Source organism: Hipposideros armiger, unplaced genomic scaffold (genome assembly GCF_001890085.2).
Source record: "Hipposideros armiger isolate ML-2016 unplaced genomic scaffold, ASM189008v1 scaffold_46, whole genome shotgun sequence".
Lineage (NCBI taxonomy): Eukaryota > Metazoa > Chordata > Mammalia > Chiroptera > Hipposideridae > Hipposideros > Hipposideros armiger.
In genome coordinates, this window is record NW_017731396.1 from 3,981,888 (window position 1) to 4,009,884 (window position 27,997).

At 41.1% G+C, this 27,997-nt stretch overlaps 1 protein-coding gene across 14 annotated transcripts in view; it reads right to left on the reverse strand.

Annotated features, from left to right (window-relative positions):
- Positions 1 to 27,997, reverse strand: part of KIF1B (kinesin family member 1B) — a 135,574-nt gene that overhangs the window by 42,238 nt on the left and 65,339 nt on the right. For 13 of the 14 annotated variants that reach the window (XM_019639733.1, XM_019639739.1, XM_019639736.1 and 10 more), the window contains 8 exons: positions 27,637 to 27,712; positions 24,226 to 24,305; positions 23,620 to 23,726; positions 22,766 to 22,849; positions 22,356 to 22,536; positions 22,155 to 22,227; positions 2,615 to 2,708; positions 1,505 to 1,653 (listed from right to left, as the gene is read on the reverse strand). In XM_019639733.1, coding sequence (XP_019495278.1) covers positions 1,505 to 1,653; positions 2,615 to 2,708; positions 22,155 to 22,227; positions 22,356 to 22,536; positions 22,766 to 22,849; positions 23,620 to 23,726; positions 24,226 to 24,305; positions 27,637 to 27,712 — 844 coding nt within the window. Of the gene's footprint in view, positions 1 to 1,504; positions 1,654 to 2,614; positions 2,709 to 12,464; positions 17,197 to 22,154; positions 22,228 to 22,355; positions 22,537 to 22,765; positions 22,850 to 23,619; positions 23,727 to 24,225; positions 24,306 to 27,636; positions 27,713 to 27,997 lie in introns of those variants that run through there. The other variant, XM_019639745.1, reaches the window with a different exon arrangement.

Consider the following 27,997-nt stretch of genomic DNA (forward strand, 5'->3'; position numbering starts at 1 on the left):
AGGTTGAGCTGTTGTTCAGCATCTTAGCTGTGGAGGGCAGTGTCACTGGCCCTCATATGTGGGATCCGAACCGGGGCCCTCTGGCATCCCAAGCGAATTCTTAACCATCGCGCCACTCCACCGGCCCCACAGGTTTTAATTTTAAATTCAGAGGATTATTACTACTCTGAAAAGCATTTACTGTATCGGGCCAGCCGAGTGGTTCAGTTGGTTAAGAGTGCGAGCTCTGAGCAAAAGGGTCACCGGTTCGATTCCCATATGGGCCAGTGAGCTGCGCCCGAGGTGAGCTGCCGCTGAGCTGCCAAGAGGATGGCTCAGCTGGTGAGAGCATGTGCTCCTAACAAGGTTGCCGGTTCAACTTCTGCATGGGATGGTGGGCTATGCCCACCCGCAACTAAAATTGAACACGGTACTTTGAGCTGAGCGGCTGACGGGCAGCGGATGGCGACTGGACTTGGAGCTGAGCTAGCTGTGCCCTCCACAGCTAAGACGGAAGGACAACAGCTTGGCTGTTCCCCTTCTCCAATTCCCCAACACTGTTCCCCTTCCCCAATTCCCCAATAAAATCTTTAAAAAAGAAGTGTTTACTGTATCGTTAAGTGCTTTGCGTGCATCATGTCATTTATTCCTCACTACCACCTTATATTTTCACCAACAAAAATTAATTTAATGCTACATACAGCAATAAGAAAAAAGACAGTCCCTGTCTTCATTTAGTCTACTTGAAGAGAGGAGCAATTAATAAATATAATAATTGCAAAATGAGAAGGGTGGCCGAAATTATGAGTGAATAGGAAAACTTATCCCCATTTCACAGAACTAGAATGCAGCCCTAGAAGATAATAAATTTCCCTTAAGTCAGGCCGTCTGTGCTCTTACCTGCTACACAATACTAACCCTCCCACCACTATAACCTCAGTAGTCAGGAACTGCTAAACAGTGGGGCACACAGAATATCCACTCTTTCATCCCTCACAAAATCCCAGGGTGGCAGACACTGTTGTCAAGCCCATTTCATAGTTCAGAGAATGGAGGCACAGGACTATTAGCGTCAACACAACAGGCTGGAACCTGGCTGGCTGGGTTCAGAGCGCATGTGCCCACCTACCACACAGAGCTGCCTCTCAGACCCTAGGAGAGGAGGGGACACACAGGACTTCGAGGTGCAAACTTAATGGCAGAAAACTAAAGAGAATTGAGATTTTCAGGAACCCAAGGGAAGCGCATGTCTCCTAATACATGTTTCTCTAGCTCTTGTCAGGAATACAGTCTCCGTATTTATAAAATACGCTAGGAAACATGGTATTTTTAAAATTTCATTTAACAAATATACACTTAGTACCTTCTATTTTCCAGGCACATATATATTTTTTTAAAGGCATATATAAACCCGTTTCATAGCAAAGCCCAGCCAAGTTCCCCCGTGGGAAGGTTAATTTGAGATGAGTGCCATGAAGCCCACCCAGCTCAGCATGGCCTCCAGGTGGCCTTCCGCCCTCCGTACCTTCTTCTTCAATTCCACACTGATGGCGTTGGCCTCCTTCAGGTACACGGCATTGCCCCAGAGCAAGTCCCGTAAAGAAGTAAACTGGTGTGACTTCCATTTCCGGAAGGCCCACTGGGCCAGCTCAAGTTCATGCTGCGTCCAAGGAGCTAAAAAGGCAGATGGAGTGGATTCAGTGGTGCTCGCCCAAGCGCACAAATCACATCCCTCCTCTACCCATCTCCTCTCAACTTAAGGGATTTTCCAGTTTCTCTGCTTTTGTTTTTCTTATTTTTAGGGAAGCTTACTAAATTCTGTCAATATTATGAAAGCTGTATATACATTTCAGGAAGCTATAAAAAAATCCTGTTTATTTTAAAACAGTGCATCAAAAAAATAGATTTCTCTTCCTTTTTTTAAAGATACATCTCTAACATGTGGCTTATAATAAAAGAAAAAAACACATGTTGTACAATGTCATCTATATATATTTTTATTTCTAGTACAGGGAAAACGAGATCTTATTTCACCTAGATATTTAAAACTAAAGGATTTAGTACATAAATGAAGAGTTCCTTCAAAGTTAATGCGGAGCCTTGAAGTCACTGAGAGGCTGGATGGAGAAGTGAAATGTGGAAAGTGTTTATACTGTATTATAAGGCAATAATTAACAATTAAAGCTTGAATTCAGCTATGAAATTCTGGAAGAATTAAGACAGGTATATTTAATGTACATTGATATATTCCAAAGCCCACTGGAAAATCCCTGACATAAACCATAAACCGTCCAGTAGAACATCTTAGAGATTAAGCTCTGTGCTTATTTGCAACATCTATATATGAATTTCACACATACAGTGATATTGGGCAGTGTAAGTAAACTGCCTGAGAGATTTATATGGAGACGTGCTCACAAATCTTGTGTTTTGAGGAACACGGTCCCACTCCTGCCTCAGCACTGAGCATCTTTTAAAAATCTTCTTTAAACTGGCACAGTACAATGTCAGTAAATGACTGGGTCAACTATCATTTGATAGTTGGGTGGAATCCAGCTTTGGTCCCAGATAAAGGACAAATTGGGTACTGGAGATCCAAGAGAGACACAGGGAAGTTCCAGTCTCTCGGGTTCACCTTCTTCTTCCTCCTCCTCCTCTTCCGTTGTTTCTGCAGCGAGGGAGCGGGTCTCGACCTGCTTCTGCAAGGCCTGCAGCTTACTCTCATAGTCCTGAAGGGAAAAAAAGGAGAGAGCATGTAGGCAAGGCAGGAGACAGGCGGGAAGGAGAAGGAAAGTAAAAGGAGTGCTGGGGAAAGCAGAGAAAGCGGAAGGCAATGAGAAGGGACTCAACAATAAAGACAGGCATACAGAGAAAGAGTCGGGAAAAACCACGAAGCACACAAGATAGTCTGCAATGGGGAAATGCTAAAATAAAGAAATAAACAAGTAACTGCAGTTTCTCGCTCTCTCTTTCTACTCCCTCAGACTCGAGTTCTCTACTTGGGGTTGCGGTAGAGAAAGGGGGATTCTGTAGAAAAAAAAATGCATGTGTCCCTTAAATGTTAAAATACATTTATGTATACTTTGACACATCAAGCGATTCCAGAGAAAAACAATACTGGGAAAGATTAAATTCACCAATATCAGTAACAGTTCCAATTATCTTGCTGTTTGGATGGGAAAAAATTAGGACTGTAGACTCTGAGGCTCCTTATGGATGAAATATTACTATCTGTGCAGCTGTATAGGATGAGTTTAAGCCTTCAGGCAACCAACAGGTCACAGCACTATTAGGACTGAAATAACCTATCGATTGCATTTAGTTATTTGAGACACTTTGTTTTTAAATATACAAAATGTATTGCTATAACACAAATCAGATTTAGCCTTCATTTCTCCATCTACTCCATGTGTTCTCAATAAGGGTGATATCACCCCAAGATGGCAAAAAATGGTTCTTGAGGGATTAAAAAAAACTTTTTCTTTTTATGTATAAAGCACAAATATACACACAGTACGTAGCAGATATACTGTATATCTGAGGTTATCTGAGGTAATAAAATTTCACGTTGGGAAGAGATTAGGGAGAAAAAGTCTAAAAAAGTTCCTTGGAGTGTGAGTGAAAAAAAGCTTGTGTTTTTGGGGGTTTTTTTAAGATTTTTTTTTATTGGGGAATTGGGGGAGGGAAACAGTGTTGGGGAATTGGGGAACAGGGCCAGCCAAGTTGTTGTTCTTCAATCTTCATTGTGGAGGGCGCCAGTCTCCATCTGGCTGCCCGTCGTGGCCTCTAAGCTCAAGGTGCTGTGTTTAATCTTAACTGCGGGTGGACATAACCACCATCCCATGCGGGAGTCGAACCAGCAGCCTTGTTGTTAAGAGCGCACGCTTTATCCACTGAGCCATCCGGGCGGCAGCTCAGCTCAAGGTGCCGAGTTCAGTCTTAATTGCGGGTGGGCATAGCCCCACCATCAAACAGGCAATCTTGTTGTTACACCAGCTGAGCCATCCTGCCACCTGTTGGCAGCTCAGCGACAGCTCAGCTTGGGCGCAGCGTCACTGGCCCATGTGGGAATCGAACCGGCGGCCCTGTTGCTCAGAGCTCACGCTCTTAAGCCAACTCTTAACCAATTGAGCCACTCGGCTGGCCCAAGCTTGTGCTTTTTTGAAAATGAAACAGGTAAGGTTAAGAAATGAGATCTTCGCATAATAAAATACCAAATCATAGCATGAGCATAGCATTTTCAATATTGGGAGTGATCTTCTTACGGGCTGAGGTCTGACCATGTACTGTTTTCAGAGCTCTGCAGTCACCAATCAAATATCCCATGCTTATAGGGGTCCAGTGAAAGCCTCGCTAGCAAACCCCATTACAGGAGGAGCTCCCAGGGGCAATGCTGAGAAGGATACAAATATTCTCAAGGCTCTAGTCTTTTATCCTTTAATCTCACAAAGGGAACTTTCTCTTTCGTGGAGCTGGCAGTGACCAAGAGCCAGTAAGACAACTTTACTAGATGTCTAAAAACACTTTTTAGGAGGCTATGTACTATGGGAAGGAAAAATAAATTAAACTTTTTAAAAAAAAGTAAAAGACGGGTTTTGCTCCTGGCACCTGCTCTTACTAGTCTTGTCATTCTGGGAAAGTTAAATCCTCTCTCCACCTCATCACTTTCATCTTCAGGATTTGACCTGCAGGAAGGACTAAATGATGAACCATTTCAAACACATGTGCAAGTCCTCTGACATGGTTTCAACATGACAGGCAATGCTTTCAAAAGTTTATTTTCTAAGTATACCTAGCACCCAGATCTTGATTTCTAAATATTTGCCATTCCCCACTAAAAGGAACCAACATTCTTTGGGAAAATGACTGATTCCAGGTTTACAGCAAAGGAAGTACAAGAGGACCCTAGAATATCTTGTGCCTGAGAGCGCAGAAGTACTCAAAGACCAATGGAGCCGATTCAAAAGGACAGACTTCAACTGGCCAATAAGAATAACAGAAAAAGAATACAGCACATTCTTAGTATAAAATGGCTTCTTGACTCCACAGTGACACTAAAAGGAGAACAGAAAAAGGAAAAGCTCTTCTTGGCAAAAAAAAAAAAAAAAAGAAAGAAAGCCAGTTAACAAATGCAGCGGGAATGACAATTAGAAAATCACTGTATGGCAACCCCAGATGTAGTAACTGAATCAGGCAAGGATCATTAAAAAAAGTTAAAACAACTGAAAGGTGGATGAGAAACACGACAGTCACATAATCCCAGGTGCCACCCAGGTAGTAAGAAAGAACTGGGAAACATCACATTAACTCAATTTATTAAACTTTAACATTACCAGTAGGCCAAATGAACATGTTATATCTACCGAAGTGAAGCAATGGAAGCACACGATGTCACCTTTATTGCATATAGCATTCTTATCAAAAATGCTTAACCTAAATCTAATCTTGAGGAAACAATCTGACAAATCAGGATGGGGCCTAGATTCTTAAAAAATACCCAGTGTAATGAAAGAGACAAGAAACGTAACCAAATGCAATATATAAACCTAGACTGGATCTGGGATTTATTCACACACACACACACACACACACACACACACACACACACACACACACACACAGAGACTTCTAATATTTATATTTTTTAGACAATTAGGGAAATTTGAAAATGAACTGTATATTACCTGGCATTGATTCAATATTAGATTTTTTGGATGGGTTAATGTTATTAAGAGAATATCCTTGACATTAGGAGATACACACAGAAGTATTTAGGAGTAAGTTGTCATGATGTCTCCCACTTACTTTCAAATGATTCAGGAAAAATATATAAATACGGGTATACAAAGGTTCATTGTATTATTATTTTTTTTCAGATTCTTGGTAGGTTGTGAAACGTTTCAAAATAAAAGATCAGGGAGGAGGCAGCCCCCCCCCCCGCCACCAAAAAAAACAAACAAACCCCTATTTATTACATGGGATTCTTTCAGCAAAAAGAAAAATACTGCTTTACCTAAAAATCATCAGGTGAAACAAAATGTTAATATCTTGAGGATTTTTGTTTTTCATCCCCCCCCCCGTTTTTTATTGTAGTAAATGAAATACACGTAAAATTTACCATCTTAACCATTTTTAAGTGCACAGCTCATTGGTGTGAAATACATTCACAATGCTGTATAACCATCACCACCATCCATCTCCAGAACTCTTTTCATCTTGTAAAACTGAACCTCTGTACCCATCCCACAACTCCCCATTCCCTGCACACACACCCCACCCCCCCAGCAGCCACCATTCTACCCTCTCTGATTTTGACTACTCTGAGTATCTCATGTAAGTGGAATCATACAGTTTTGGCTTTTTTTGTGACTAGCTTAATTCTGAGGATTTCTTCAAGAATAGATTTATAGGCTGGTCAAACTACCAATGAAAACACAGTGTTTAGATTCTGACAGTTAAGGGATGAGGATGACCATCTTCCCTAAAGGCTCTGGTTTGCATTAGTGATGGTGAAGCTGACATAAAAAGATTTCCCACAATGCAATGGAGCTAAAACTTCAGCTGCATTTTGCTCAGGGAAATTTCTACCCACAGTTGGTAGTCTAAATATCAACACCATTTCTCGACTTGGCCTCCTCGTCCCCAAGCCAGGCTGCATATGAGATTCCAACAAGGACATTTTTATGTCACCAGAACATCTCTAGGCATTGGATTTTCCTATATATAGCAAATGGCTAAAGAGATTCCGATACTAACGTTCTGTTGATTTCATGGTGAAAACTAGGATAAATATCGAAAGTACACTAAAAATTAATATATTTATCAATAACCATTTGTGTTTATAAAAAGTCCTAGATAGTTCGATATGGCCCATATTTATAAAGGCACTGCACTGGTTGTTCTCTCTTCTAGAATATTCTGTCTCACCTGCCCATTCTTGTTTTTAAGGTTACTTTGTGCCATAACTGTTCTTAATATTTAACATGGATTATCTAGATCTTCCCAATAACTCTCTGAAGATGGTACTATTGTTATCCTCATGTTAAAGAAGAAAGAGACTTAAAAGAAATTAAGTAACTTTCCAAAGATCAGCGTTAGCAAGCAGTGGAAATGGGATCTGAACCCACCCAGGCAACTGGACTCCACAGCACGCTCTTTTAACCACTCTCCGTCCGTTCGTTCATTCAGTCAACAAATACTCTTCTCACCCCCTACTACGTGCCAGGTGCTAGGAATGCAGTGGGTCAGTGAGACAAAAGTCTCACTGATGAGGCAGAAAGAGATACAATAAACAGTAAACAGATGCAGTACACACTATGATCTCAGTACAGAGAAGCGTACAGAAAAATAAAGAAAGGTAGGTGTTAGGGGCTAACAGGGAGAAGAGAGAAACAGGAAAGAGACTTTTAGATTAGGTGGTCAGGGAAGGTCTCTCTGTAGAGATAATTCGATCAGAGATTGAAGCTGGCCGGCATGCTGAAATGTGTGTGTGTGTGTGTGTGTGTGTTGGAGGGGGGGGTATGTTTCTACTAACAGCAAGTACAATGCTCCTCAGGTGCAAAGCAGCCTGGTGTGTTTAAGGAAAAGCAAGAAAAGTTGTGTGGGTGGGGTGGTGAGGAGCAGGAAGGGTCAGAGATGCAGCTGACGAGTCAACTCGCCACTGGGTTATGGATGGCCTTTAGGCTTTGCAAGGACTACAGAGTTTATTCTAAGGGAAGCTTCTGGGTGATTCAGAGATGGGAAGTAATATGGTTTAGTGCAGGGGTTGGCAAAGTTTTGAGACGGAAGAGCCAATCCTGTCTCTTACAACGATTTAAAAATTATTCGAGAGCCATAAAACAAAGGAAATCACCATTATGTGAATAATATCCTTTAAAAATTTTATAAATGAAACTATGATAGTTTTATTTTCATTTTCAATTTTACTTCAGAGGCACTTGCACGTACCCAAAGAGCCGCAGTTTGCGGACCCCTGGGCTAGTGTACGTTTTAAAAATACAACTCTCCCTGGAGAGTAGCCTGGGGGCTTGGAAGCAAGAGGTTGCCAAACTGTCACTGTGACAGTTCCAAGCAGTGTCGAGGAAGATGGTGGTGGCCTGGTCCAGGGTTTCAGCAGCAAAGGTGGTGAAGACAATGGAGCTGGGATATGATTTACAGGCAAAGGAAATGCGACCTAGTGACATGATCATGGGTATGAGAAAAAAGAAACTGAAGGTGACTCTTGGATTTCTGAACTGAGCTAGTTGCTCTGATTTAGATGTGAGGTGCCAGTTAGCTGTATGGATGGCAGGTCATAGGTGTGTGTCTGTGTCCAGAGGTCAGGACAGAAGTCCAGGCTAAAGAGAAGACATCTGAGAGTACATCAGCAGACAGGAGCAGGGCAGCGGTCTGCAGACGGACTGCCTGACACTGGACCTGGGTCCCCACTCAGCAGCTGTGCAACTATGGGAAAGCAAATATGTAAGATGGAATGATGACACCTACTTCACAGAGGGGCGCTCTGAGGACTCAGTGACCTCATGCACATAAAGGTTTACCGGCGCACATAAATGCTCAACAGATGAGTTATTAGCTGCATCATCAACCGTGGGAACACGGAAGGTAAAGCCACAGAAGAGCATGAGATCACCTGGGGGAACGGATATGGAAACAGCCAATGTCGGTGGTCACACACCATGAAAAAGCAGCCAGTGAGGTCAGAGGAAAATGAGAAGCGGAGAGAACAAAGTGTCCCAAGAAGTAAAAAGCAGGCAACTGTGTCAAACGCCAGACAAGATTTAGTAAAATGAGGACTGAGGAAACACGCCCCGATTTGTCACCACGGAGATCTTTGGACCCTGCTAAAAGTGGCGTCAGTGATAAGGTGGAAACAAGTCTGACTAGAGTGAGTTCAAGCAAGAATGGGGAGAAAATACAATAAATGCTGGGAGGTGGACAAGTGGGACATAAGTACCAAAAACTCCCTCAGGAGAATGTCTATAAAAAGTTACAGAGAAACGGAGTGACAGTTCACAGGGAACATGGGACTTTGTGGAAACTGGTGAAATGAAGCATGCATACTAACAGGAATAACCCAGGAGAGAAATGGATGCTGTAAAAGAGAAGGGATAAGTGTACAATAAGTCCCTGAGGAGGGGACGCAAGATGGAATGCAAGGACCAAGGAGCAAGGACGGTTCATCCACCCACAGGAGGGAAGGGCAAGCACAGGCATGGACGCGCGAGGGATGCCGCAGAGCCAGAGGGGGATAAAAGGGGCGTTTTCTTCTGATTGCTTCTTTTTCTCAGTGAAACAAGGTCTTCACCTGAGAACAAGGACGGCCACTTTTCATTCCCTGAGGAGTCTGGGTGTAAACTTTCAGAGCACCCTGTGCTGTGCCCTCATGGCATTTGCCACAAATGCACTGTGTAACTACTGGGGTGACCGTCTGTCTAATGGCTGTCTCCTCCACAGCTGTGAATTTCAGAAGGCCGGAGGTCTGTCCGTCACCACGGAATCCCCAGCATTTGGAAGCACACAGCCAGCCGTCTTCTAGCTCAGTCAGTCATGTATTGATCTACTAGTTACTGGTTCTCAAAGTGACTATCTTCTAGATCAGGGGCCGGCAAACTACGCCTGTTTTTGTAAATACAGTTTTATAGGAACACAGCCCTATCCGTACTTCTGCATATTGCCAAAGGCTGCTTTTCCGCTACAACAGCAGAGTTGTGTAGTTGCGGCAGGAGACCACAAGGCCCACAAAGCCTAAACTAGTTACCACCACCTGGCCCTTTACAGAAAGCTTGCCAAGTCCTGTTCTGGACCAACGGTTCTCCGAGATGGTTGCTGATCCAGCAGCATCCGCATCACCTGGAACCTACCAGAAACGCTAATTCTCAGGCCCCACCCCAGACCATTCGAATCAGAAACTCAGGGGCTGGGCTCAGCAACCTGCACTCCCATAATCCCCCCGGGAATTCTGAGGTACGCCACAGTTTTAGAACCACTCTTTCGGGGGACGTGTACAGATGAATGGTGAAGCGGACAGGGTGAGTTTATATTCCAGGTGAGTTTACCTTCTCATGGAAGTACCAAGCAAGTACACGGACAACCACAGGTCATCACGGTGAAATCAGCGCAAGGTGGCCTGGGGCCGGTAAAAGGGCATGTGAGCGCAGATCCAGGTTCGGAAGACAAGTTAAGCACAATGAGACAGGATTCCGGTCTTGAGAAAGTGCAAAAGCTGAGGTGAGAACAAACTTAGCGTGGTCAGGGAACCGAAGTCCAAAGTGCCTGCAGTGTGACAATGTTCAGATATGAAGAGGGAGAGGCAGGAAAGAAGCCAAAATGGAAAGCCTCGTAGGCTACTTAAGAAGTTCAGATTTTAGACAGATACAGACACCAGGTTGGTGGTTACCAGAGGGGAAAGGAGTGGGGAGAAGGTGAAGAGGGTAAAAGGGGTCAAATATATGGTGACGGAAGGAGACAAGACTTCGGGTGGTGAGCACACAATTATACAGATGTCATATCATAAAGCTGTACACCTGAATTTATATAATGTTATTAACCATTGTTACCCTAACAAATCTAATAAGAAATCAAATCAAATCAAAAGAGAAGTTCAGATTTTAAAGTGCAACGGGAAGCCACTGGAGACCATTGATATGATCTGACTTTTGTTTTTAAAAGATGATGCTGGTTGCTATGCAGACAATGGCTCAAAGGGGTCAAGAACAGATGCAAAGAGACAAGCTAGGAGGCGACTACAGTGCTCTAGTGAGAGATGATGGAGCTACAATTAGACAGGGCATCTCTGAAGCAGGTGCTGTTTAAGGTACAGTCAGTGTCACCATTCAGGGTTTTCTGGTTAGGCGGTTTTTGACATTCAAGGCTTGGCTCCTTTTGCGAATACTGCCTCCTCTTTTCAGGGCAGATTACCAAGCAGTAGCTGGAAGGGAGAGAGCCACGCCCCAGTTCTTATCAACACTGCAACGTGTCACCACCAGAAAGCAGCACTGTGCAGACACCATCTCAGACCTATCCCTCTAGGGATCCCACACACCTATTCTCAGACCTGAGTGGCGTCTATTTTCTCCCCGTCTCCGTCTGGGTCTCGTCTGCTTTACTTTCTAACCACGATCCAAGCAAGGGCCTTCATCACCTTGTGGGTTGCAACCACAGGGTTGATCCCACCTGCAAACTGATTTGTTGATTCTACCTGCAAATAATTTATCAGTCATTCCGTCTCTCCTTTTTCTCTGCCTTTGTCTGGAAAGCAAAGTTTCTCATTTAGTTCATGCTGTGACTTGACAATCGGAGCCCTGGGCTCTGAATTTGCCGCCTTCCAACCCAACCTTTGGCCATTTCTAAAAGATGAACAAAATAGTGCAACCTCCCTGTATAAAGTCATCTGGTAGCTTCCCATCACATTCAAGATAAAATCCCAACTCCTTAGCATGCCCGGATCTGGCCCTTGGCCACCCAGCTGCCTCCCCTCTTACCACTCCCCGACACACAGGCGGTGTTCTGACCACCTCAAGTTCCTCACAGTCCCCTGGACCTGACATGCGTCCTCCCTCCGCCCGCCATTCTTCACTTGGATAAATTCCCAGTTGTACTTTGGGACTCTGCTCTTGGCTCTGGGCTTCCTCCTTCAAAAACCTTTCCCCACTCTCCCCATCCTCAGCCTGTGACACAGCTATCACTGCACATATCATACTGCACTGGAATCACCTGTGTCACCCTAGCAGTGGTTGGGTCTCGGCAACTTTTGCCCCCGTTTCTCCAATAGCACAGAAATACAAAGTACCTGAAGGGAAAGAACGTGAGGCCTACAGCAAATCAATCCAAGCATAACAACTCTCTCAGTTCCAAACTGTATATTAAAAACTCACGGGGAAAAATATCTCATGTAGGTTTTGTATTCTACTCCACAATGTATGATTGTGCTGTTTTTCAACATAAAAAAATGTCATGTCCAATAGGACTGATGGTTCACTCCAGAAAAGTCTTCTGCTTTGTCCTGTTTCACCTCTAGCACACTCCCAATATTCTGGGTGGAGAAAAGCAGTGGTTAAAGGTAAAAAAGAAAAGCAAAACAGTTACTCAAAATTTTTTAGAAATTTAATTCCTCTCCATATGAAGGGAACTACATACCCTTTCATTTTTTAAAACCTTCAAATCAAGATTATATCATAAAATAATTGAAAACACAGTTTAAGGTAAACTCAAACAAATCAGAAAGTAATATTTGCTATCCCCTCGTTTATCTTATTCTAGAAAAGTTTTTATTTAAGTAAAATGTAGCATCAAGTAGGGGCTAAAGATCCCATTTAAGATAGAATTTTGATAAGCAGAAAAGGGTAATGAAAGCAAAAGCTTAATTAGTTTGCAACCATCTTCAGATGCAAAAGCAATACATAGAAGCCAAGGTCAGGTCCATTAGCATCACCTTGTACTTCTCCCGCCTCCCATGTCAGAGAGAAATCACACTCTTAAAAGACGACTTCAGCTTTTATTGAATGAGAACTTTATTTTTTGAACATTACAAACTCTCCCTTTCTGATAAGGTAGATCTTACACTCAAAGAAAGACAATCTTCAACCACTTTTTTAGAGAAATTGGGGGAGAAATCCATTGTTCATCAACAAGACTTTACAGTAACGATGGAAGGAAACCAATACATTTCACGACCTAGAGTGGTTCAAACTAAGTATCTAGAGCAGATTTTAAAATCTCAGAAAGATGACATAAACTGGACAATTATGAAATTGCTCAGAAGGCAGAATCTGGCTCTAACAGTACAGAACAAATGCTTGCTTTGCATTGTGCCTGAAGTACACCAGGACACGGCAGCTCTCTCCTCCCAATCCTGTATGAATCGTTAAGGCAAGTCTACAAAGGACCAGTAAGGCACAGGGACACAGCAGCAGGCCAGAGGAAATGGACATGAATTCCTGTAGTCTAACAGCCTTTAATACAGACACCGGTGTGGCAAACTCTGTGTGTTGTTTGTTTCAGCATCAGCCTGCACCTAAAGCACTAGAGGTTACTTCAAGTCACTTCATGGAATAAACAATAGTTCACTGCATTTCCAGTGAAAGGAGAAACAATTCCAAGAGCTAAAAAGAGTTAGAAGCAAAAATTAAGGAAAAGCCCTTTGGCTTAGGCTTATTAGATCAGCAGGATGTCTGTAACTCTCCAGGAAATACCATTTTAGTTTGTGAAACTATACCAATTAATCAGAACTCCTCTACATTTCCATTATTGGCAGATTATATCATTCCACAGCAAAAACACTTTTTTTTCCCCCCGTTTTGCTACGATCATAGCTAGGAGTGCTTCAGTAACATAATAATGGTTCATGACGACCATTTCTCTTTGGTCTTGTTCCACTGAAGCTTAAGGAGAGAGTGTGTCGAATTAAAAAACAAACAGCAACACAAGCTATGCCAATAGCACACAAAGCATGGCACTAGTTACTTACTTAGTAAAGGGTCAGTGAAGTGATTTTATCCACACGGTTATTTCCTAAGACAAGCATATGCTTTGAAATGCATGGAGGGACATACTTGTCTATCAATCAGACCTTGGTTCATTTCTTTCTGGTCATCTGAAAATAAGGGGTCCTGGATCAGCAAATGAAGCACAAACCTAATTCTTTGGAGTATCTGGGTACAGTGCTTATCACAACCCACATTTGTAAATGAAAATACTACTTTTCATTCTACAGTGTCGCCTGGTCACCAGTAGAAACTCACTCCCATTCTTTAGTGGGAAAGGGAGGCAGGCGCCTGCCCACGATGAGATGAATAGGTCACCTTAAAAATGAAAATATATAGACTTATCCTACATCATCTCAAGTTAGGGAAATGAGAGCTCACTTCTGCTCCAGAGCGGAAAGCTGAGTAATTATTATTATTATTGTTAATTGTAGAAAATGAATTTTTCGCAAGAAAGGAATAGTTAACATCTATATCTAAGAAGAATAAAGGAGGACAACTGGGGTTTACACAAGCTGCCATGAAGTGGCTGATGTGAAGTAGCCTGCCGAGTCCATTCAGACCACATGGTACAGGAGGCTGGCATCTCAATTAGTCAACCCATTACAAACATCATTCACCATGTCTCACCTGCCAGGAAACCTCAACTGAAGACTAGGATGGCTCTAGCTATGAAAGCAAAAATATCCTCCAAAGTAAACTGGAAGCAGCTTTCTGTGTATTAAGAAAGCATTTTCTTAGAAGCAAAGAAAAAATACTATGATTAAAAATAATATGTTCTAATAAAGCATAGTGCCCACACACAAAGGAAAAAAAAAAACCTATATAATCACAATCTTTCCGGCTTCCTTGAACGCTGATTGCTATCTTGGCTGCCATCTTCCAACCGTCCGGAAGACAGCATTTGACAGATGGCTTAGTGTAACTCAGGACTCTTCAACAACATGAAGTCAGGCAATCTCACAGACGCCTCTGGCTCTTCACATCGCCTCTTTAAACAGTTTCTGACAAGTTCAAGAGATGAGGAAGGATGTAGAAAACTTTTCTTTTCTTCCCATTAAAATCCATCCTTTTTAGTGGATTCTCCCGTGAGGCAAACTGAGACAACACAGTAAAATGAGGTATTGATACATTAAATGTTCGTCGGGACTCCTCTTAGCTTGCTGGAGTATCTGTGAGCGTTATTACTGGTAACCAAAGAAGAGTTCATTACACACCATCTCCTTTATTCTAAACCCAACCAAAGTTAACCTATTTCATTATCTACCGAAAACAAGCAGCACTCAGCCATATGCTGTAGCCTTCTCCCCATGTCCCACCCCTTCCCTCTCTCCAGCAAATAACCTCCCTATAAACTTATATATACTGCTCAAAGCACCATACAAGTATTCTTCTGGTACTTCTGTTGGCATGATTTTGGTGTATAGTTCAGTGCATGTGTGTGTGTGTGAGAAACAGAATGTTAACTTTCAAAATGCAAACCACAGACAGAAATCCGAATATGGTGCCAATTTAAATATTTCAGTATCATGACAAATTTCATACATATACTGATACAGTCAGGAAAAAAAAACAAAAAACCCTACTGCATCAGTTCTATGTAAATGCAGAAGAATAAGAAGGCGTGGAAATTCCGTGGAAGATGGAAAGCTGTGTACTATAAAATGTGTCTGAAAACATTTAGTTTGGGCTTCTGAAAAGTCCCATTACATTTTTAAAAAGGACTGACATAGATGAGAAATGCAAAGGTGCGTGCACATAGCTGCATGTAATTGTTTTTAAACTAACATTTATGGGGAAATAATAGACGTATAATTCTACATGTCAAATTCCCCTTTTGAATGTCTGCATAAACCAAAAGGCAGGTGTTTCTGGATATCAGATCAATGTATAGGCATTATAAAAACATAGCAAACTCGCACCAAAATAAGACCAAAATAAGTATGTGCAAGTAAGTATATTATCTAGGCACCAAGAAAGGAGGGAAATCTCAGAAAAAATGGGATTTCTCACTATTCTGTCCAAAATTCCAGAAACTGCCCATTTATGGTACACAAACAAAAAGGAGGTGTTGAAACATTTACCAGTGTTTTATGTTTTGACAGTATTAAAATCAGTTAATATCTGTAGGAACGCAACATTCAAATCATCATGTAAATAGTAGGAACTCAAGGCCAAGGCTAGAACCAACTCAAACCAGGAGCTAACACCGCCTGTTTCCTCCACCAGGATTTCAAGTTTGTCCAGTAGTTTATACTGTGGTTTCTCGACCAGCTTTGAGATTGGGTGCTGAGAACTGTCGCCTCATCCGCGGAGGTGTCACAAACTGGCTACAGTGGTTGGGTTTGTCCGTCTGCCTCTGATAGGAACTGGCTGCACTGGCCTCTAGCTGACCTCCAGTGTTATAATTACAGTAAGACTGACGGTGTTGATGAATATGGCGCTTGGTATGAAAAGTCTGCAGATCAGTGCTGGGGTGACCACTGTGGGTGTTTAACGATTCTGACGAGGCCGATGTCTGGCAGCGCACACTCTTCGGTTGGCCGTTGTTGAGAGAATTGCTTCTCCAGCGTATCTGAGGTTGCTGTTGTTGATTATTAATATGTTGCTTGCTAACTTGGATGTGATCTTGACTTCGCGGGCCCTGAGAGCCCCAGGGTAACTGGGGATCCTTGGAAGCTGCTCTACCACCCTTTTCTTGGCTCTCCTCTTTATTTCCTTTCCTTCCCTCTTCATCTTTTGGAATTCTAAGCTCTATAACCTCATCTTCTGTTATGATGATGTGTGTCCCAGGACTCCACGAGTTCCTGTGTTTAGGATTGCTCTTAAAGGGGAACCGGGGCTTCCGATTCTCGGGAGGGATGAACCTGTGAGGTACATTCTGCCGACGAAGCTGCTTTGTTATCTCCTGCTGCTGCAGGTTCTTAAAGCGGATTTGCTCCTGCCTCATCCAGCGCAGCCGTCCACGTCTGAATGCTGGGTCCCCGTTCATCAGCTGGGAAACACGCTCTTCCTTGGCGAGTTCTCCACCGTCTCCTTTACTAACATCATCCTCAGACTTGCTAGTGACACCAGCACCAACAGGTTCCTTTGCTTTGTGGCTTGCTTGGGTTTTCTGTTCCTGCGATCCAATCAGTGGCAAGACTTTCTCCATTTTGAGCATTTTATTTCTTAAGACTTTTATCTCCTCATCTTTCATGTTATTTTGCTTTTTGACTTCTTGCAAAATATCTTCCAGTTTGTCTATGTGAACCTTGAGATCATCTACATCAGTTCCGCCTTTCCCAGTGGCTATCATGTCTTCAATCTTCTCATCCCCTACACCAACGGTGTCCCACACATCCCTGGCCACTGCCCTCCAGGAGTCCCGCTCATTGGGATCTTTCTTCCCATACATGGCACAAAGCTCTTTCATCTTAACTATGGCCAAGGCCTCGATCTCCTGCCGACTATGCCTAAAATCGTTGAGAGCAACTTCATAGCATATCTCTTTAACAGCCTGAATCTTAAGATCTGAGATGGTGACCCACTTGGAATCTTTACTCAGGCGTCTTCTTTGGGGTATTTGATACATTTTAATTGGTTCTCGTTTCTTTCCACTGCTGGGGAGGCCACATTTTTTAACAATGGTTTGCAACTTGCTGGGAGGTAGCTTTTCTCTCAGAGAAGTAATCAGTTTCCAGCTCTCTTCACAGGACCTCTTGTCAGAATCGTCCCCGCTATCAGAATCCGCGTCCTTTGGAAAAACAAAATCAAAAAATGGCCCCAAAATAACCAAAATTAAAATGTAAAAAATGAAAATCAAATTAAAGAAAAAACAAGCAAAAAAGCCTTAACCAAATTTAAAACCAAAACAAAAGAATCTCTAACAAAACAAAACCCCTAAATGATGAGCAAGTCTATTAATACATATGCATACGTAGATTATTATTAATATAAAGATTTGTTTGATTACTAACACTAATCCAAATTTCTGGCATAAGTGATGAAATCTGCAAGCAAATTTCTTAGGAAGACTGACACAGCGAGTGAGTCTCACTCTAAGGTCATATGAAGTTATTAACAAAATGGTGTGAAAGAACATCTCCACTAGCTCCAGAAAACAAAGTAAAACCTACACCCCACACATGCTAACACCCATGCAGCCACTTCCCCACATTTGCCTTGGTTATTGCTGTTGCTTCTTCCAGAAACTCCTTGCCCATGAGTGAGCACAGATGCCATACAAGATGTGACGAGCAGGCGGATTAACAAAGGTTAGTAAGGCTGTAGGATGCCACGTTTTGTTTAGCTTTACTAAAAAGAGCAGCCCTAGAAAAAAGTTAGAAGATGAGAAAGTAGAAAAAGAAACAAATAGGGATGATGTTAAAAATGCTAAGAATCTCTGCGAGCAGACCATGTGAGGTTCTCATCAACCAAATTGTTTTTCTAGAAGACAAGAGGGTTTTAAAACTAGTCTTTCTGAGAGCACATATTGGGTTTGCTAGTTTCTTGTGTCCTGTCAAACTGATCCATTTCATTTGTACAATTAAAGTTTGTTATCCAGAGAACAAGAAAGCATCAAAAAGGATCCTTGTAGTGCACCTGACATTTTGTTTTTCACACTTAAACCAATAAATACCTCACCTACAAAATGTTAAGAAATAAATTTCCAGAACATAAATTGAGCTAGGCAAATACTTTTATTAAACATCATTTAAAATTCCCCAAGAAATATTTTAATAAATACAACTTAGAGATGTTTTCTATCTATGAAAACCCATGGCAGTTCTAGCTATTTGAGAAATATCACTTTAAATGACAACTCTTCCTATCAACACCCAAAACACAAAGACTATATTCTGTTCATATGAAATAGATCCACTTTAAAATGTTTTTCTCTAACTCTCTGTCTTTCTGGCTATCTTTGCACTATTACCTCTTTTTTAAAAATTTTTTTACTTAGGCCTAAAAACACAGCCTGACTTTGGATAATAACCAACTGGATAACAAACAATTATTCTTAACTAACGACAAGCAAACCTTGATAACATGGATCTAAATAAAAGAAATACTAGAGATTTATAATCCCCTCAAATAAATAGGATTAAGAAAGAATTTCTATTCAGGAAATAAAAGTTCCTGGGAAAAGACACACTCACTAGAATAGTTCAAAATATGTCTAGTAAATGAAAATGTTCTTACTTAATAGTCTCTTTTACTTGGCTGTGATTACCAAAATTATCCCTAGTAAAGTTTTTTTTGTTAATCAAAACTGATCAACAGTATCTTGCTTTCTATACCAAAGATTTCCATGCATAGTTACTTTCTAGGGAACAAAAAATAACTTTTAACAATGACAATAACTTTGTCCCTAAATTTGGAGATGATGCTACTGATTTGTATTATTTCTGTTGGTCTATAATGGGTATTAAGCCAATTTAGAATCCCTACATATTTGAAATTTTAGCAACAAAAAGCAGATAAAGCTAAATTTACAGACTCTACACTATTTTCTTTTCACTTTTATTTTTAAAAAATCAGGATGGCTAATCTTAAGTGACAAAAAGATGACATTAATTAACATTAGAGTAAAAAGTATGCCTGACTCCTAAAAAGGTTTTCTTGCAAATACGTATAAACTGAGTTTTACAAAACACAAACTCTCTGATTCTTCCCACATAGCTGACAACTACGTTTTTTTTTCCTGGTTCTTTTTTTTTTTTAATTGCTTAAGGATAAAGTGAATACTACCTAATCTAGGAAATAACAAATGTTCTAATCATTGTCATGATTGAGAGATAACAGCTATGTCTTTAAACTCCAAAATAAAACATAAATAAGAGAGTCTACATAAATCCAAAAGAACTCAAATTAAATCAAATTACATCAAGTGGCCTAATTTTCTTTCTTTTTTAAATACTGTCATATCGACTCTGTAGAATATGTTCTCCATGTCGCTCAAACATATCCCCATCACATACTGACTGTGATATTAGAAAGTCTGTATGCAAAGTGTATGTGCCAAGATGTAAATCCTATTTCATGTCCACAAAAAGGAAAAATTTTAAGATATTTAGATTCAATTATTACAGGGGTGGAAAAACTGCTTAGGTCTGTCCAATTCACATGTCACTCAAAGATCCTTCTGTTTTCATTAAATACCAAATGCAAAGTGGACCTCCTGCAGAGACTGCAAGAAGCTTCTACAAATAGAAGAGAGAAGATACCCAAAACACATGTGTAAAAAAACAAGCAGAGAAAGGACCAGGCATATAACAGACAACTAACTAGAAGAGAATGTAACAGTGTGACGCATACAGGGAAACTATCATAATAGAAAACTCATGACCCTGAATTCGTTTCTTAATGCTGTCATTATGCAAAAGCGATGACATAATAAATGTTAAAAATATGTACTGAATAATAATTCCTATGTATCCTCTCAATGTTTATTCATAGGGTACATTTGAAACATATCTGTTGGTTGACCAATATAAGATCATAAAAATACATTTTCTATTCACAACATGGAAAAAGATTCCATGTTATTCCTAGATACTCTCCAAACCGAAAGCATTAGAAATCCACTCCTCTTGAGGACAAGAAATTTAAATGGCACAGACAGCTGGACTTATGGGAGGAAAGCAACCTTCTTGCTTTAAGGATCTGCCTAGAAATTCGAGCTCGCTTTGAGATACACCGAGCAAATGACAACCAGAGCCTGAATCCCTGCAGACTGAGTATCTCCCCTGGCAAGATGTATGTCTTAGAGACATTTACTTTATTTTTGTTTAATGGTCATCCTCCTATTTCCAAGCAGGAATGATCACCGGCTCTTGCTTATGGAGGCCACCAGCCATCATTAGTCTTTCCTACCTAGTTACTCAAAGGTTGGTTCCAGGACCCACAGCACGGGCGTCACCTGGGAGCTGGTTAGAAGTGCAGAACCTCCGGTCCCACCCCAGACCTACTCAATCAACACCTGCATTTTGGCACCTGGTTGAGAAGCACTGCTCTACTGAACAGAACAGTGGAGGGAGTCAGAAGACCCATGACTTAATGGTATTTAAGAGTGGGCAAAACAGCATCTATTAGGCTTGGTTTCCTCAGCTTGGAGAAAATATATACTGGAGGAAATATTACTCATTTTATTTACATACACATCTACTAAAGAGGGTTGTTTCAGGAATCCCCCCCTCCCCGCAAAAAAAAAAAATAGATGTTAAAGCTCTCTGTAAATTATAAAGCACTACACAATTACAAGGCACCATTGTTAATAAATACAGCTTAATTATACCTGTGCTTCTTTGATCTCTCACATACCATCAGAGGCATGTTATTAGATTATACTACATTATTAAGATAAAAAAGGATCCTTCATGTGTCACAAACCTTTCAAGCCCCTAATCACATTGTAGCTAAATCTTTCTGGTTTTATTCAAAGCTGTATGCCAACTAGGCCTCCTGAAGAGATTCTATATATAACTGCTATTTTCTTGTCCCAAACACTTGATTTAGTCTTACAATCCATCCTTTCAGGGCTATATTCTAATTTCCAAGATAATCAACTAACGGGTTACCCCACTGCCCAATGTGAGACCTGAGATGCCCTGGCAGAGGCTGCCTGTGCTCAAGGCCTCGGTGTTTCGTTCAGCAATAGCCTTTCTTCCTGAAAGTACAGCATGGTGGTAAGGCTATAGTTTACATGCAGTATCTTATGCTAAGGGAAGAAACCAGGATTCCAGCTTTCTCTCTAATACCCCCTTATCTTAAAAGACGTTCATGAATTTTAAAAATTGGGAAATTCCTAAACTGCGCCCACGGTATCCAAAGGTTTGTTATACCTTTTCCTTACATGTCAAATGAATGCCAAGAAGCTTCTTCTAACCAGGGCTTTGTTAACCCAAACTGGATGGCTTTAAAAATGAAACTCTAACTCACAGATCAATTTATTCATGAGATTCAGTTTCTATCAAACTTGGAAAATCAATTAAACCCTAAAACGCTAAACCATTAGCATTATAAGCTGCGACCTTAAACCAACTTTTCAACTGCTCACCCAAACCCTTCCTCACCCCAGAGGAAGCAGCTCCTATCTGAGCTGGCTGTATAGCCCGGGCTTCCACTGTCAACCCACACGCCACAGAGGCCCTTATGGAAGAATTCAGACTCCATGCAGGGGAACAGAAAAGGATTAACACATGCAACTGTGCAGCAACACTTTTAGACACAGTTTAACTAAAAAACAAAAACAAAAAAGAAAAAGTCTGCCCAGGACAAGAACAACCCCCAGGTCAGCCCAAGAGCAGAGAATTAGTACTATCAGGTGATCAGAAACAAAACCAAGGCAAACACCCATCAGGTTCAATATGCAGAGGGATTATTATTAAAAGAACCACCACTGACGCATACTCAAAAACCACTATCAAGAGGCAAAGGCTGCCAGAAAGGCTCTCACTACTTCCTGAAAAAGCACTTGGTTTTGACAGAAATAAAGATTTGACTTTAAGATATAAAAAGCACACTTCTGGACAGGTTTTCAGGCAAAGGCTACCAGGAGATGGCAGTTCGTTCTCCATTAAGGAAATCAGAGAATAGAGTGTGGTTTTAAGGAGAGCTGAGGAAGCCATGTGGCGAGTGCTCATTGGTGGGACAGGGAAGGGATGAGAGCAAGCTGCCCTTTTCTAATGAGGGTTCAGGATGGACTCCTACCAGTCTCTGCTGCTCCAAGAGAAGATCTGCTTCTTCCTTCTCCTTTTTGTATAGGATCTCCATTTCCTGCAGCCTAAAAGGAAAAGAAAAGCAAGAGAGCAAAATTCCATGAGAAACTCACTGAGCTGTTTCATAAAAGCTACTTATTATATGTTTCAAAGAAGGGACAGTCCCATGGGCCACATCGCATTGAGGCATTACCTTTTCTCCATCTCCTGTTTCATATCGATTCCTTGTTTTTCCAGAAGCTCTCTCTGGGCAAATGTCCAGTCCACAGGCTCAGAGGGGGTCTCAGCAGAAGGAGTCTTCTCCCGCTCAGCCCGTGCTTGCTCCGGGTGGTTAAAACGAAATACATGGTTTTTACCCATGATGATACGGTTTCCTGGCACAAAAACAGAAATAGGGTTAAGAAACCATTTCTGAAATGTATAATGCCTATGTTAATGATCTCACTCCCCTTACTGCAAAAAGACAGCTTTTGGAGTTTTACAAAAACCTAAATCCTAATGCTATCACTTCGGCCTTTAAACAAAGAGTCAAATGTTAGAGTTGCTCACACAAGCCATGTGATCTTTGCCAAAGACGGCAAACCTCTCCCAGGTGAGTCTCACCTGAGCGCAGCTGAACAGGTTGGGCCACCCTCTTGCCATTTACGTAGGTTTCTGAGCGTTCACAGGGCTCCAGCGTCACGATAACTAAGAGGAACGCAAACTAACGTTAGCATCACAAACCGCTGGAATAAAATAACGAAAAGCAGATGGCTATGAGGATTCAGGGTAACTAGAATAGATTCCTGTAACCAAGTGGCTGAGCAGCTATATAATAGTTTTCGGGTACCATCACCAGGGCTGTGGCTAAGATAGAAACATTTACATGAATTTGGTAAACCTCAGAAGATATGAAATGTCAGTTTCGGTGATATCTGACAGTTCAGTCTACAAAATCGGAATCCATCAGAAATCTTAAGCATGAGATGGAGGTCATAACCAGAAACTTAACATTAAAAGCTAACATTTTGATTAAGGAAGGAATGAACTGTACAGCACAAAAATACTGATTGTTGTTTTGTTAATAACCTAGACAAAAATCAAGATCGACTTTTTCTTCCCTTTGAGATAAAAAGAAATTCTACTGTGTTAAGGCTAGAGGGCCTTCAAACCTCTCACTACTCAGGGTATTTGCTCCCTTCTTCCTTGCCTATCAAATAATTAACATTCAAGACCAAGCCTAATTGCCTATGTAAGTCTCAGCTCTTGGCAGTAACAGAAGGGCTCCTTTTGTCCAGGCTATTTTTATGTAAAGTAGCTGTGTGTGTCCCTACATCCATAAGCAGCCCAGGTTTCCCTGTTTTCAAACGTTAGACTGTGTAGGAACGTGTCTCTGAGAGAGGCAGGGCACCCTGTCTTGCGGATGTCTCCCAGCAGGGACTGCAAAGGCTGCTGGGTAAGCTCCCGGGCGCTCTCACCGTCCCCAGTGCTGCTCCTCTCGCTCCGAAAGACACAATGCTCTTCTTTAATGTGTGCTCCGCTCAGCACGATGTCCTGGCGCCGCTCCGCATCGGCCTGGCCAACCCTGTGCACAAGTGACAGCATTTCCCAGGGCAGTCCAGACACAAAAAGCTCTACAAACAATGTCCCTCTTTCTCCCCAAGAATATTCTTTGGTACCTACACAAAAGGTACCACCTTTTTTTAATCAGAGGCTTTTCAACTGCAAATTCTATTTTCATAGATGGTCAACATCAGAATAAGAAACCAAGGAACAATGATATATGAGCAATGTAGCTCATAGCATTATAAAAAGATACGCGTAAACAAATGTCCCTAATGAATTCACGGAAGATGTTAGAAGGAAAAAATTTCACTTAGGGGCTTTTAGGGAAAAACTACATGTTAACTGGTTCAGCTGGCTAAAATGCATAATTTGGGAAGAGTAGAGAAGATATTTCTACAACTATCTTCTAGATGAGAAAAACAGAAAATTGTACCACAAATTTTCAACAAACTTCCCTTTAGTTATTCAATCATCTAAGAGAAAAGAAAACAGTAAGTGACCAAAAGAAACAAATATACCTTGTAATTCCATCTTTGATGTAATAAAGCAGGCATTCGGACATCAGTGGGTCCTCATTGAGGTTAACAAGATGCGGGGTCTGAAATAGGTTATAGATGATCAATTCGGAGCAAGCACCACTGAGAAGGCTATGACAACAACAGGGACCTACAGGAGACCGATGGCTTCTTGGATTATCCACAGTGGCTGGAAAAGGGACTTTTTTATGCCTATTTGCAATTCATAATGAACAGAAAACACTCTCTTCAGGCCCAAACTGCACTAAGCATCCGATTTACAAACTTGAGTTCTAATTCTTGATAAGGTCAAAGCATACAGAACTCAAAAGAAAAATTAGGACAGGCGGATTCTCTGGATGGGTTAATCATAATTTTTGTAAACACTTGGACAAAAATCTTGAAGGGTGGCAGAATACGCTACTCCAAAATAACACTTGGCCGTATTTTTCTGAGCTGTAGGCACTTGAAAAACAGGCAATGCAGGGGAGAGGCTTTCTCTGACCTCACTTTACCTACCTACAGACGACCACTCAAGGAGTCCAGTGCTCATAAATCCCTTCCAGCAGTTTCCCAACCAGGGAAGACTGACTGTTATCACAGGAGAGGAGCCCAGAAGTGGACACCACACCCAGACTTTGTCACAAGCGATCATGCCTCCCATCTGCTCTCCTAAGGGTCCAGTCACCTTCCCTGAAAACCATTTCCTCTCGCCTCCCTCCCCCACCCCTTTCCCTACCAAGATAATATCTAAGTCTGAATTCTAAGCCACCTCAGGAGTTCATTTTCCCTGAGTATCTCCCACGTATACATGAGACAGTCATGTTAATAAACTTTCTGTTTTTCTCTCATTCATCTGTCTTTTATTACAGGGCTCTCAGCCAAGAACTCAGAAGGGTAGTAGGAATTGTTTTTCCTCCCCTACAATCCCAATAAACAATTTTTCATTTACTTTATTATAAAAATTTCCCCACACCCTCATCTCCCTCTGTAATTTTTATCCATGGTCTTCCATGGTCCCAGTTGTTGCCCTTAGTTTATTAATTAGTCTTTACCTTTAAGAAGAAATTAAAATTACTGACATTCAATAATACACGTCTTTTAAAAATCCTCTTCATCTAACTCTAATAATTCTAAAATCTTTTAAAAACCAACCTTCTTTGGTGAAAATACCCCACTGGAATCCAAAAATAAGTCTCAGTCTTTGGGCCAAAATCTACTCAAGATAGTGTCAGCAAATGTAGAAAAATAAAAAAAGAGTCAGATGAGAGGGTTAAGGAAAAAGACTGCAAAAGATGATCAAACACAAATTAGGAAAGCCTCTATGTCTCAGCTAGCATGTGTCTCTGCGGTCTGAGGGCTCTTCTGGTTTGTCACAGTCCTCTTGGGGCAGCGATCTTTAGAGCCCATCATGACACTGGCGTAAGGAAAAGGGAATCCCTGAAACCGGTCCTTTTTTCTTTTCTTGTCTAACAGTATTTTCCCCTCAGTTTTACTGAGGTGTGACTGGCAAAAACTGTATTCATTTAGGGGGGACAATGTGACTTCTTAAAGGTGTGCAATGTGTCAACTTAATATATGTACTGTATGTGGGAATATGATCACCAGGATCAAGTTAACACTCAGAAACAGGTGCTAAAACTGACCTTGCATGTGGTCAGTGGTGTGTATCTCTTCCTTCCCTGAGGAAGTCCAGAAAGTTAAAGCAAGATGAGTAAAATTAAAGTAAAAAAAAAGCTTCAGGAATAGAGATGTCGGTTTGGAATTCTGCGCTGTTTATTTCATAAAACTTATTCAAGTTAGTTCTATTTGGTGTTAAATGCCATATTTTCACAAGCTATTACAAAAAATTTCCCCACAGTTTTTAACACTTAAAGACGTTATAAAATACCTTAAGATATATATTTAGATACATACAGACCACAATCTAAATTCTATCAAGACTGTAACTGCTAAAATCTCTATAATCGCAAGTAATATATCTGAATAAATAATGTCTTACTGAAGGAAAACTATTATACTGTGAAAGACACTGATTTTTGGCAATATAAACATCTAAAATACTTTTATTATTGTTTCAGTCCTACAATATGTATCTAAAATTTCTTTAAATCAACCTTCTTTGTTGAAAATAGCATATCATCATCAGACTCTCATATGAAGATGCTTCAGTCTCCAATAGTCAACTTGAACTCATTTGAAATGAAGGACCATTTATTACTGGTATGAAATATATGCTTTGTACATCAATATATGTTCTATTATCATCATATAAATAAGTACACAAGGGGTGGCTGAGTGGCTCATTGGTTAAGAGTTGGCTTGGCAGTGCAAGCTCTGAGCAGCAAGAGCCACCGGTTCAGATCCCACATGGGGCCAGTGATGCTGTGCCCTCTACAGCTAAGATGGTGAACAACAGCTTGACCTAGAGCTGGGCTTCCGTGAGTCGCCAGCAATGGCGTAGGCTGCAGTGGGGCTACAATGGGCTGCCATAAAGCTACCATTAGTGGCTAGCAGCAGGCGTGAGAAGCCATCCAATGGCCAGCGAGTGACTGCCTCACCCAGAAGAGCACAATGATCACAATACCAACATGGGCCAGTGAAGCGACATCCTCCACAACTAGAGTGAAGAAGAAATAACAGCAACTTGTCTGTTCCCCTTCCCCGATTCCCCAACGCTGTTCCCTTCCCCCAATTCCCCAATAAAATCTTTAATTAAAAAAATAATAAGCACACAAAATGATCACTTGATAATAGTTTCCCAATACCTAAACAACTAAGAAGTAACTTAGTGAAAAAAACAGAACTTTACTATTCTAATTAGCTAAAAAGTATCTTCTACTTCACAACTATGATTTATAAGTAGGAAGGTAACTACTAGAGTCTTTTTCCTCTTAAACTGGGAAAAGCGCAGAGACTGGAAGGATGAGGGCAGGAATTGCTTTGCTCAGTACGATGGATGTCTATAACACAAACTGCAGAAGCAAACTGAAGCGGTATTTTTCTACACAAACCTAAACAACTGAAATTGCTTCCAAAAATTTATAAACCAGGGTTGCTGGCATCTGTGGGAAAATCTACACAGAAAGAGTAGCCAAGCTGAAGCAAGGTATGCTAGGTTAGGCTGGTGATTTAAGAGAAAGCAACAAGGAAGATGATTAAACACATGGAATCATGATCAAAGGTTAGTTTTACTGCCTTAGGTTCTAGTTTGTAAACAGTAAACACGACAGGCCTTTTGGAAGTAGGCTGCCCCTGTACTGTAAGATGAAATCAGAAATATCTGAAATTAATCCAAATCTCAAGATTAAAAAAAAGGGGAGGGGAGCAACCCAGAAAGACACGAAGCACCTCAGTGACTATCGAAACAAAAAGTGTTTCTGTTTGGTTGAGTTTTACAACACTGTTTCCTACCTTTTTAGGTGAGAAAACCCCGAGGGTTCCTCCATCTTCCCGAATGGCTACTCCCATCTCAGCCAACAAGGCCTCTCTAGTAAAAACAACAGTCACATCAGAGTATCAATATCAAAATGTCAATAAAATTAGGATAATATTAACTAAACAATAAAGCATGCAAAGCAAAAACAACTATGTTTACAGTTTGTAATATATATGTGAAAGAATCTGCTTATCCCGTCATTATGAGAAATTATTTTTAAGACAAATAGCACAATGAAAATAAATTATGTTCCTACGTTAGGTAAAGGTATATTCACCCAAATAAGAACTGTCTCATCTGACTTTGGAGGCAGACAATAATTCATGAATAATATGA